The sequence below is a fragment of the Gadus morhua genome, chromosome 19 (assembly GCF_902167405.1).
Source record: "Gadus morhua chromosome 19, gadMor3.0, whole genome shotgun sequence".
Taxonomy (NCBI): domain Eukaryota; kingdom Metazoa; phylum Chordata; class Actinopteri; order Gadiformes; family Gadidae; genus Gadus; species Gadus morhua.
The window spans coordinates 4,446,455-4,458,500 of record NC_044066.1 but is presented as its reverse complement, the minus strand read 5'-3'; the positions used below and the strand labels follow the sequence as shown (position 1 = coordinate 4,458,500).

General features: G+C 49.4%; 1 protein-coding gene across 1 annotated transcript in view; it reads left to right on the top strand.

Moving 5' to 3' along the window:
- The window catches only part of musk (muscle, skeletal, receptor tyrosine kinase), a 15,847-nt gene extending 11,649 nt beyond the window's left edge, over positions 1-4,198 (top strand). Inside the window, exons 14-17 of the mRNA XM_030342473.1 lie at positions 973-1,150; positions 1,286-1,477; positions 1,838-1,986; positions 2,139-4,198. Coding sequence (XP_030198333.1) covers positions 973-1,150; positions 1,286-1,477; positions 1,838-1,986; positions 2,139-3,244 — 1,625 coding nt within the window. The 3' untranslated portion in view covers positions 3,245-4,198. The remainder of the gene's footprint in view (positions 1-972; positions 1,151-1,285; positions 1,478-1,837; positions 1,987-2,138) is intronic.
- The last annotated feature ends 7,848 nt before the right edge of the window (positions 4,199-12,046 follow it).

The following is a 12,046-nucleotide window of genomic DNA, read 5'->3' as shown; positions in this document are numbered from 1 at the left end:
TCTGTCTGAGCTGTAGAGAGACCTCTACCTTCTCACTGTCTGAGCTGTAGAGAGACAGGTATCTGTCTCACTGTCTGAGCTGTAGAGAGACAGGTATCTGTCTCACTGTCTGAGCTGTAGAGAGCCCGGTGGCTGTCTCTCTGTCTGAGCTGTAGAGAGACCACTACCTTTCTCACTGTCTGAGCTGTAGAGAGACAGGTATCTGTCTCACTGTCTGAGCTGTAGAGAGCCCGGTGGCTGTCTCTCTGTCTGAGCTGTAGAGAGCCCGGTGGCTGTCTCTCTGTCTGAGCTGTAGAGAGCCCGGTGGCTGTCTCACTGTCTGAGCTGTAGAGAGACAGGTATCTGTCTCACTGTCTGAGCTGTAGAGAGCCCGGTGGCTGTCTCACTGTCTGAGCTGTAGAGAGCCCAGTGGCTGTCTCACTGTCTGAGCTGTGGACACATAGGTACCCGTCCGACTGTCTGAGCTGTAGAGAGCTGTCTCACTGTCTGAGCTGTAGAGAGCTGTCTCACTGTCTGAGCTGTACAGAGATGGCTAGCTGTCTCCCTGTCTCAGCTGTGATCAAGCAGGTACCGGTCTAGAAAGACAGGTAGATGTCTAACTTTCTTGTTGTAAAATTTGTGATTGAATAGTATAACTATTCTTTACAACTTCATGTTTTTTGTAACACTATGCTCTAACTTGTAACACTACGCTGTAACTTTGTGTAACTCTACATTGTACCTTGTAAGACTACACTGTAACTTTGTTTAACTCTAAGTTGTACCTTATAACTACACGCTGTAGTTTGTAACTCTACGCTGTAGTTTGCAATTCTTCGCTGGAACTTGATGTCACTCTACGCTACAACTCGCTGTAACCCCAGGCTGTAGCTCGTAACTCTGCACTGTAACGGGTTGTAACTGTAACTGTAACTTGTTGTAACGCTACGCTGTAACGGGTCATAACTCTGTGACGGTGACTTGTTGTTTTAGTGGTGAACACAGAGCTGGTTCCCCAGCAGACGGCGGTGGTTCCTTCATCCTCGGTCTCTCCAGCGTACTCCATGTCCATCATCATCATCCTCCTCAGTACCCTGGCCGTCACAGCCTTCTTCTCCATCATCATCCTCGGCTGCAGACGTCACAGGAAGCAGTGGAGGAACAGGAAGCGGTGAGAGTTGTTTGGCTGTTGTTTGGATCATTTTATCTGTCTGCCTGTCTGTCTGTCTGCCTGCCTCTTTTCTATCATTCTATCTGTCTATATGTCTGCCACCCCTGATTCACCTCGCCCGCGCCCCTGCTCCAGGGAGTTGGAGACCCCGGCTCTGAGCGCACTGCCCTCTGACCTCCTGCTGGACCGTCTCCATGCCAACCCCATGTACCAGCGTCTCCCCCTGCTCCTCAACTCAAAGCTGCTGGCGCTGGAGTTCCCCCGCAACAACATCCAGTACGTCAGGGACATCGGCGAGGGCGCCTTCGGACGAGTCTTCCAGGCCAGGTGAGAGTGAAGGAGGGGAGGGAGGGAGGGAGGGAGGGAGGGAGGGAGGGAGGGAGACAGGGAGGGAGGGAGGGAGGGGCTGGAGGGAGGAGGAGAGGGAGGGAGGGAGGGAGGGAGGGTGGGAGGGAGGAGGGGAGGAGGGAGGGAGACAGGGAGGGAGGGAGGGGGGGCTGGAGGGAGGAGGAGAGGGATGGAGGGAGGGAGGGTGGGAGGGAGGAGGGGAGGAGGGAGGGAGACAAGGAGGGAGGGAGGGGCTGGAGGGAGGAAGGGAGGGAGGGACGAGGGAGGATGACAGGGAGGGAGGCAGCTAAACTAACTTTGTTGTGTGTGTTTGCGTGTGTGTGTCTTCGTGTGTGGTAGGGCTCCAGGTCTGTTACCCATGGAAACCTTCACCATGGTAGCGGTGAAGATGCTGAAGGAGGAGGCGTCGTCGGACATGCAGAAGGACTTCCAGAGGGAGGCAGCTCTCATGGCCCAGTTCCTTCACCCGAACATTGTGCAGCTGCTAGGTCTGTCCGTCTGACCGTCTGTCTGTCTGTCTGTCTGTCTGTCTGTCTGTCTGTCTGTCTGTCTGTCTGTCTGTCTGTCTGTCTGTCTGTCTGCCTGCCTGCCTGCCTGTGTGTGTGTGCTGACCTCTCGGTGCGTGTCCTATGTGTTCCAGGTGTGTGTGCGGTGGGGAAGCCCATGTGTCTGATGTTTGAGTACATGGCTCAGGGGGACCTCAACGAGTTCCTGCGCCGCCGCTCCCCCAGCCGCTCCGTGCGGACGCTGAGCCGAGCCAGCCTATCGGGACGCAGCTTCTCCTCGGAGCTGGAGGCGGGGATCCTCTGCTGCTCCGAGCAGCTGTCCATCTCCCAGCAGGTCGCCGCGGGGATGGCCTACCTCTCCGAGAGGAAGTTCGTCCACCGCGACCTCGCCACGCGGAACTGCCTGGTGGGCGAGGACATGACGGTGAAGATCGCCGACTTCGGCCTGTCCAGGAACATCTACTCGGCCGACTACTACAAGGCGGACGAGAACGACGCCATCCCCATCCGGTGGATGCCCCCGGAGTCCATCTTCTACAACCGCTACACCAGCGAGTCGGACGTGTGGGCGTACGGCGTGGTGCTGTGGGAGGTGTTCTCCCAGGGCATGCAGCCCTACTACGGCATGGCCCACGAGGAGGTCATCTACTACGTACGGGACGGACACATCCTGGGCTGCCCCGAGAACTGCCCCCTGGAGCTGTACAGCCTGATGAGGCTGTGCTGGAGCACGCAGCCCTCCGACCGGCCCAGCTTCTGCAGCATCCACCGCATCCTGCAGCGCATGCACGCCAACGTGCAGCCGGGCTCACCCTGCACACACCGAGACGCGGCCGACACACACTCAAACACTCTCAGCATGCACCACACCGTGCACCCCAACACACCCGGTACCCACCGAGGCGTGTCCGACATACACTCAAACACACCGAATACACACTCAAACACGCTCAGCATGCAGCCAGATTTGCGAAACGCACACCCAAGGTGTGTGTCGCCCAACACACCCAAAGAAACGCCCAGCATGGCCCAAAACATACCTTACATGTACCAGGACATGCCCCCCATACCCCAAAACATACCTTACATGTACCAGGACATGCCCAACACACCCCAAAACATACCTTACATGTACCAGGACACGCCCACCATGCCCCAGAACATACCGAACATGTACCAGGAACACACCAACACAAACAACTTAGCCATCATAGAGACAGAGCTGGAGCCCGAATGCTAGAACTTTTTCTCCCCCCGCCCCTTTCTCGCTGAAGGAGGAAGTGAGGAGGAGGAGGGAAATTTGTGTTCCGACCCTAGAATTCGCGATGACGCTATAATTGCAGAAGTACATGAAATACTCCATCAGCAGAGACCAGTTCACATTCAGCGACAACTTTCAGACCTGCCACCAGATGGAACATCTGGAACTATCAGCACATCTGGAACCATCAGAGAACATCTGGAACCATCAGAGAACATCTGGAACTATCAGAAAACATCTGGAATTTTCAGATGAACACGTGGAACCATCAGAGATCATCTGGAACCAGATTGGTCAGTGGCATTCACCGGTGGTTAATGGATAACTTGGGACTTATTTTCACATCCCTTGTGGTCTAGGGGTCCTGACACACGGGGCGGCCGATCAGCCGTCTGACAGTGTAGGGCCGTCAGTGAGTGTCTGTGGCCCTGGTGTCATCACTGTGTCCCACACCGTTTGCACGGGTCTGCCCCTTCTCTGATGTTTTTTGGCTGATTCAGCATGTTGAATGAGGTCTGGAGAGAAAGGACTCAGCATGGCTGTTCAGCTTTAGCAAATCAATGCACGAGAAGAGAAACAGAATTTAGCAAAGCGACGACTTCATCAACAGGGCACAGAGAAGAAGATGGTCTAATTTCCATTTCATCAATCATTCATCATCTTCACATGTTCTCACTTAGAAGTACACTTAACCGATGCTAAAACGTGGTCATTGGGTCTCTAAATCACTGGCCGTGTTTTTCCTGAGACAGTGTTATAGCGGGAATCTACTTATTTCACATTGTTTTGCCTAAAAAGGCAATGTTTATATTCCTTGTTTTAATTACAGTGTATCCAGAACCAAACACATTCACGCAGGGCAATGTTGTTACAGGAAGTACTACATTACTAAATGAAATAAGCTTGGACATAAAAATGAAATGCTCAAAAGTACACCTGACGTGGACATTGCGTCGTAACCTAGCTTAAAAAATATGTTACGCTCCACTGTTGCATACTGGTGTTTGTTTTTTCTTGTATTTAAAATCAACTCAATTGTGGCGATGAAAAACTTTAACTGAAAGGCGGCCTTCCTATGATATCCTGGAGGACTCGGTTGCAGGATACCGACAGGCTCGAAGGGCTGCAGCTGCTGCCGTGTCGGAGGCTAAGCAGCGGGTGTGGGAGAAGTTCGGAGAGGCCATGGAGAAGGACTTTCGGTCGGCACCAAGGTGTTTCTGGAAGATTATCCGGCACCTCAGGAGGAGGAAACAGGGAACCATCCAAGCTGTGTAAAGTAAGGATGGGACTATGTTGACCTCAACTGAGGAGGTTGTCGGACGTTGGAAGGAACACTTTGAGGAACTCCTGAATCCGAATAACACGCCCTCTATGTTGGAGGCAGAGCTCGAGGTTGATGGTGTTTCGTCGTCAATTTCCCTGGTGGAGGTCACTGAGGTAGTCAAACATCTCCGCAGTGGCAAAGCCCCAGGGATTGATGAGTTCCAGCCAGAAATGCTAAAGGCTCTGGGTGTTGAGGGGCTGTCATGGTTGACACGCCTATTCAACATTGCGTGGGAGTCGGGTACAGTGCCAAAGGAGTGGCAAACCGGGGTGGTGGTTCCCCTGTTCAAAAAGGGGGACCAGAGTGCGTGCCAATTACCGGGGTATCACACTTCTCAGCCTCCCTGGTCAAGTCTACTCCAAGGTGCTGGAAAGAAGGGTTCGGCCGATCGTCAAACCTCAGATTGAAGAGGAACAATGTGGTTTTCGCCCCGGACGTGAAACTACGGACCAGCTCTTCACTCTCGCAAGGATTCTGGAGGGGGCCTGGGAGTATGCCCATCCGGTCTACATGTGTTTTGTGGATCTGGAGAAGGCGTCTGACTGGGTCCCCCGGGAGAAACTGTGGGAGGTGCTGCGGGAGTATGGGGTAAGGGGGTCTCTCCTCAGGGCCATCCAATCTCTGTACTCCCAAAGCGAGAGCTGTGTTTGCGTCCTCGGCAGCCAGTCAGTTTCGTTCTCAGTGGGTGTTGGTCTCCGCCAGGGCAGCGCCTTGTCACCAATCCTGTTTGTGATATACATGGACAGGATATCAAGGCGTAGTCGTGGTGGGGAGGGGTTGCAGTTCAGTGCTCTGAGGATCTCGTCACTGCTTTTTGCAGATGATGTGGTCCTCATTGGATCATCGGCCTGTGACCTTCAGCACTCACTGGATCGGCTCGCGGCCGAGTGTGAAGCGGCTGGGATGAGGATCAGCACCGCTAAATCTGAGGCCATGACTCTTAGCAGGAAACCAGTGGATTGCTTACTCCGGGTAGGAAATGAGTCCTTAGCCAAAGTGAAGGAGTTCAAGTACCTCAGGGTCTTGTTCGCGAGTGAGGGTACGATGGAGCGTGAGATTGGCCGGAGAATCGGAGCAGCGGGGGCGGTATTGCGTTCGCTTTACCGCACCGTTGATACGGAAAGAGAGCTGAGCCGCAAGGCAAAGATCTCGATCTACCGGTCGATCTTCGTTCCTATCCTCAACTATGGTCACGAGGGTTGGATGATGACCGAAAGGACGAGATCGCGGGTACAAGCGGCCGAGATGAGTTTTCTCAGAAGGGTGGCTGGCGTCTCCCTTAGGGATAGGGTGAGAAGCTCAGCCATCCGTGAGGAACTCGGATTAGAGCCGCTGCTCCTTTACTTAGAAAGGAGTCAGCTGAGGTGGTTCGGGCATCTGGTAAGGATGCCCACTGGGCGCCTCCCTTGGGAGGTGTTTCAGGCACGTCCAGTGGGGAGGAGACCTCGGGGAAGACCCAGGACTAGGTGGAGAGATTATATCTCAACACTGGCCTGGGGAACGCCTCGGGATCCCCCCGTCAAAGCTGGTCAATGTGGCCAGTGAAAGGGAAGTCTGGGGCCCCCTGCTTTAGCTGCTCCCCCCGCCCCCCGGGGGGATGAAGATGAGATGATGAGATGAGAAAAACTTTAACTTGATCCACTTTCTGGGTCTCTAGCCACTTATAGCCGCTTATGTCCAGGCTTATTTCATTTAGCTGTGTCGTTCGTCGTATGTAGCTTTATAGAAGCAAAGGGTTGCTATATTATGAAACCTTCTGATCAAGAGTGGTGTGAAATGGGAGGCAGAGACAGATTTTTATATGTCTGCAGTCCTTGGTCATCCTGTGTCCCTTTTTTAAAGAGGAATGTGGACTACCGCCACCTGCTGGTAGGGAGAGGTATTTCCTCTCACGCAGGCCCACAACGTACTTGCTGGTTGGCAGTTGGCTGTAGTCTTAGTGTTGTGCTCAGGAGCAACTTTTTGGCTAAGCCCTAGGCGATGCGGGGCAACGCAGTCAATCTTCGTCACGGCTAGTTCTGTGACGTTGGTTTGGTGTGTCAGGGACTTAATTGTTTAATGCAGAATTATTTTTTTTATAATTGGTCCAGTGTTGAACGCTAGCAAATTGTATATTATATTGCCATATTGACTAAAGGTTGGTTATGATTTTGCCTTGAGATGTTCAACTTAAATAAAAATATACCAATGCCCCATGATAGTAGTTTATTAAAGGATTTAGCCCATTTGCTAAGATCCCAGAAATATCCTAAAGAGGGCAATACTTCTCACGTACTTGTATTGGATAAAACAAAGAGACAGCTATGGGAGTGACTAAACACTAGGTGGCTTTTTTGCTGGGCGACTCCAACATCAGGACACAGGCTGATGATGTTGAGACCGGTTTGAAGGATAAATGATTCAGGTGTTACTTGCTGCCATGTAGGTGATCTCCCGAGTGTGTGTGGGGATTGCTGGTTCCTCAATTTACAAAAGCGCGTACACCGCTAGAGGGGGTGAGTTGAACAGAAGTCATGGCTGATTCCGTAACTGACATGGTCAATGTCAACAATTAACTTGAACTTGAACTTGTTTATATGCTGCCTTTAACCTCTGAAGATGTTGCAGCTGGGAATGATGTCACACCCGAGTAGACTACATTCCAGTACAACAAGTCCTTAAACCAAAATGATACTGTAAGCAATTTCAGTTGATAACAACACATTGCGCTTTAGTTTGTCCCCACATAGAAGTTGGACAGTAGGCCTACTTTGTGTACGACTTAATGAGAAACAAATAAGCCACAACTGCTAAAAAACGTTATTATACTGCAGCTTTCAATCTTTTTCTTTTATTTTCTTTGTTGATGCACGGATAACGGTGGCTTGCACTGGCCTGTCTTATGAAAGGTGCCTGTAGTAACTTCAGCATAAATAATAAACAGCATTGCGAGTCAAGTGTCAACTCATAAGGGCCTTTGATGGATTCATGAATTCTATGTGTCTTTATTTTGGCTGTAAATGTACAGTTATAGGTGATAGCTTACAAGTAAGGGTTATTAAAGATTGAATGCATTTGCTCATTACGATATTCCAATGTCAATTACAAATCATAGTGATGTATAAGAGACACATTTTGATGCACAGGGATTTCTGTTTTTTGAAAAAGTGAGATTAAAGTGGAATTAATTTGAATATCAACAAGGTTGATAATTCTTTTTACAGCTTGCCTGCAAATAAATCAGTTTAGCAGATCAGAATCGAGTATCTTTGTCATGGTCGTAATGGACGCTGTACATGTTGTAGGAAATAGTGGAGATACACATTCCTCTTACTGCATCAATAGTTTTAATCTACATTCATAAACCTATAATCATCACTATCTGTTGTATAGTGGTAATCTATAGTGATGGGTCGGTCGCGAACGAGCCGGTTCAAATCGTTTATTTGCATTAAGCTTTGAATTATTGGAAACACAGTCATATTAATGAATGGTCTTGCGTCATTCCATAATTTTCCCCTGAGACGGGAGAGATCTGTATCTACCTCTAACCCCTGCTTTAAATGACGTAAAATTACGATTTTTTTGCGTCTGATTGGCAATTCTCCTTTAAGTAATCGAACAGAGAAACACTCTCAAAAACTAGTATCTTCAAAACATTGATGTTTTAAAGAATGCACACCCACTTCCACTCCTAGCCCAAATCACATTTCTCAGGTTGAATTACAGACTTCTTTCTAGAGCCTTCTAGAAAACTTATTTCTAGAGCCTTTTGTCTTTTCTGGGCTACTGTATAAACATGGTGGCCCCAATAGAAGAGGACCGGCTCCCTATGTAGATATAAATGGCTCATTCTTAGGTAACAACAACTATTTTCGCGGGATTATACACTAATTCAAACTAATGAATATTATATTCCATGTCTGCCATTCCGCTAGATGCTACTAAATGCGACACTTTAAGCAATGAGCCATGTTTGTAGCTTCAGAAAAGTGCCATGTTGGATGTTTTAAGCAACATGCCATGTTTGAAGTTTCAGACATGTGCCATAGATTGAGTCATGTCCCATGTTTCCACTTAAAGATATGTTTGTAGCTAAGTGGTTTGATTAATCTTTTAGTGGTGAGGACATCAATGAATCATCCCTCTTCAGCACAACAGCAGCTGCAGACCTTCAGAGTAGACTGACTTCAACTCCCAGAAGCCTCTATCATTAAGAGAGAATGCAGAGAGTTATAGTTTGAACTACAACTCATCCCTAGTTTAGCCTTACATAGTTGCACTCTGTGTGTGTTTTTCTGTTAGTGTTCATGTGTTTATGTCTTTCTCTGTCCTTCTCCATTAGACTTCATCCCCTGTCCTCCCTGTTCATTCCACTTTTCCTCGCCTTTCCTCCCTAAATTTCATCATCCCTTTCCTCCTCCTTACCCCTCCTCCTCCTCCTCTTCCTCTCATTCTGTCTCTCAATGGTTGTTTTTTGGTTGGGTAATAATTGTGTTTGTTGTACTTGTTATAGTTGCATTGTAGTCATGTTGTTGTGTAACTGATGTCTGTGTTTTGCTTGTGTTACAGTTGTGTTTGTGTTTGTATGTGTGTGTGTGTGTGTGTGTGTGTGTGTGTGTGTGTGTGTGTGTGTGTGTGTGTGTGTGTGTGTGTGTGTGTGTGTGTGTGTGTGTGTGTGTGTGTGTGTGTGCGTGTGTGCACCGACTTGGCTGCATGTCTCTTGTTTCCTCATTCTCTGTCTCCCTCTCTCTCTCTCTCTCTCTCTCTCTCTCTCTCTCTCTCTCTCTCTCTCTCTCTCTCTCTTTCTCTTTCTCTCTCTCTCTCTCTCTCCCCCCCCTCTCTCTCTCTCTCTCTCTCTCCATCTCTCTCTCTCCGTTAGTCATAATCATCTGTTCTCCCTGTTCTCTCTGCTTCTCCCCTGCTATCCTCCCTAAATCCCTCACCTCTTCCCCTCCTTCTCCCCCACCTCTCTCCTTCTCCTCTGTTTCTCCTTTTTTACACCATTTAGTTGTTTGTCTCCTCCATTATTTCAACTCTCTCGCTCCCGCTCTCTCTCTCTCTTGTTCTTCCTCTCTCTCTCAAATCAACTCATTTCAAATGAGCTTTATTAGTATAAAAGACAAGTCATGTCACTTAAATAAAGGTGATTAAAGTATTGATTTCAAGAGACCCAGAAAAGTTTCAACAAAGAGGAACAGAGGAAGGATGGATGAAGAGAGACACTAGCTGTGTTGAGCTGGGCTTTATGGGCGCTCCCTTAGGTCACGACCGGCACTCACATGTGTTGCTGCTTCGGAGGCCCTGACGGTATATTATCAAAGTAAAGGTTGCATTTTAGTCTGTTCAGAGTGTATGGTATGTTTGTTCTGAACAACAACTTGGTTCCAATGTGTTCCCATATGCTACAGTGTAGCTGGACCAGAGCGGTTGCTCTGCTCCACCTGGCTCAGTGGGGAGAGCAGACCCAGCTGCTGTGTCTGCCCGTCTCTATCCGACCCCAGGCTGGGGTCACTGAGTGCGGTCACAGTTAACGTCTTCCTCAGCTTCTGATCAGTCACGCTGGGCAGATAGTCTGAACATGTTCTGTCTGTTTACAGCCTTGTGCTTTTAGGGGAGGAGAGCCTCCACAGGAGGGCTGTCCTGAGGCCTGGGGCTGTGAGGGGGGGTGAGTCAGTGTGAGGAGGCTGAGGCCTGGTGCTGTGAGGGGGGGTGAGTCAGTGTGAGGAGGCTGAGGCCTGGTGCTGTGAGGGGGGGTGAGGAGGCTGAGGCCTGGTGCTGTGAGGGGGGGTGAGTCAGTGTGAGGAGGCTGAGGCCTGGTGCTGTGAGGGGGGGTGAGTCAGTGTGAGGAGGCTGAGGCCTGGTGCTGTGAGGGGGGGTGAGTCAGTGTGAGGAGGCTGAGGCCTGGTGCTGTGAGGGGGGGTGAGTCAGTGTGAGGAGGCTGAGGCCTGGTGCTGTGAGGGGGGGTGAGTCAGTGTGAGGAGGCTGAGGCCTGGTGCTGTGAGGGGGGGTGAGTCAGTGTGAGGAGGCTGAGGCCTGGTGCTGTGAGGGGGGGTGAGTCAGTGTGAGGAGGCTGAGGCCTGGTGCTGTGAGGGGGGGTGAGTCTCAGGACCAGCCGGCTCAGGGACTCTCAATGTTCTTCTCGTGGTAATGGAGGGCGTTAAAATGATACAAGTTAATATTACTTGCTTCAGTTGTTCCAGTGATGTTGCAAATTCCTCAACATAAACATTAAACAGGGTGGGGTTGAGGCCCCTGTTTAACCCCCCTGCTCACTACATCATAGCTTCTCCTTTCTGGATCCACAGCAGCCCATTATGACTAATGTCTTTCTCTCCTCTTCTCTTTCAACCTCTCTCTCACCAAAGTAGAAAAGAACAGAGGAGAAGAAAGTAGAGTAGAGCACGGTGTGTTGCAGTTGCGTTGTGTGTTTGTGATAGTTGTGTTGCTGTTGTATTATTGTGTGTTTGTGTAAGTGTGTGTATGTCTGTTTGTGTGTGCGTGTGTGTGCGTATGTGTGTTTGTGTGTGAGTGTGTGTGTGTGTGTGTTTCGTACGTGTGTGTGTGTGTGTGTGTGTGTGTGTGTGTGTGTGTGTGTGTGTGTGTGTGTGTGTGTGTGTGTGTGTGTGTGTGTGTGTGTGTGTGTGTGTGTGGGTGTGTGTCTATCATGAATATCCTTTAGTTTGTGCCCCTGGGCCGATGCGTTCCAGGGCCTATCTCTGATTGGTCTTTTCAGGAACCACAGGAAGTGCTAAGAAGTATATCAGTCAACCAGAGTCTGGAATAATAAACACACACACACCACACACACACACACACACACACACACACACACACACACACACACACACACACACACACACACACACACATACACACACACACACACACACACACACACACACACACACACACATCCCCTTTTACATCGTGGGATAGCTGCAGGGACGTGTGTTTCCTGATACGCTAAACACACACCGATCACATAACCTTCTTTTCCTATCCAGCCAACAAGACAGACAGACAGACAGACAGACAGACAGACAGACAGACAGACAGACAGACAGACAGACAGACAGACAGACAGACAGACAGACAGACAGACAGACAGACAGACAGACAGACAGACAGAAAGGAAGAGAGACGGACAGACATGTTATATGTCCCTCTAAATATCCATCAATATGTTTTCTAGTTGTGTCGTTGTGATCCAATCATGTTACATCATCACGTTCTAGTTGTGTTCTTCTTGTGTTGTGTAGCCACGTAGTTGTGTCGTGTAGTTGTCTAGTTGTGTTCTAGTTGTGTGTTTCTTTTTCTAGTTGTGTTTTGTAGTTGTGTTTTAGTTCTGTAGTTGTGTTGTATAGATATGTCCTAGTTGTTTTGTGTAGTTGTTTTCTAGTTAGATGATAGATGTGACGTCTTAATTGGATGTGTGATTTTTTTCCAGTTGTGTTGTTTAGTGTTTTTGTGTAGTT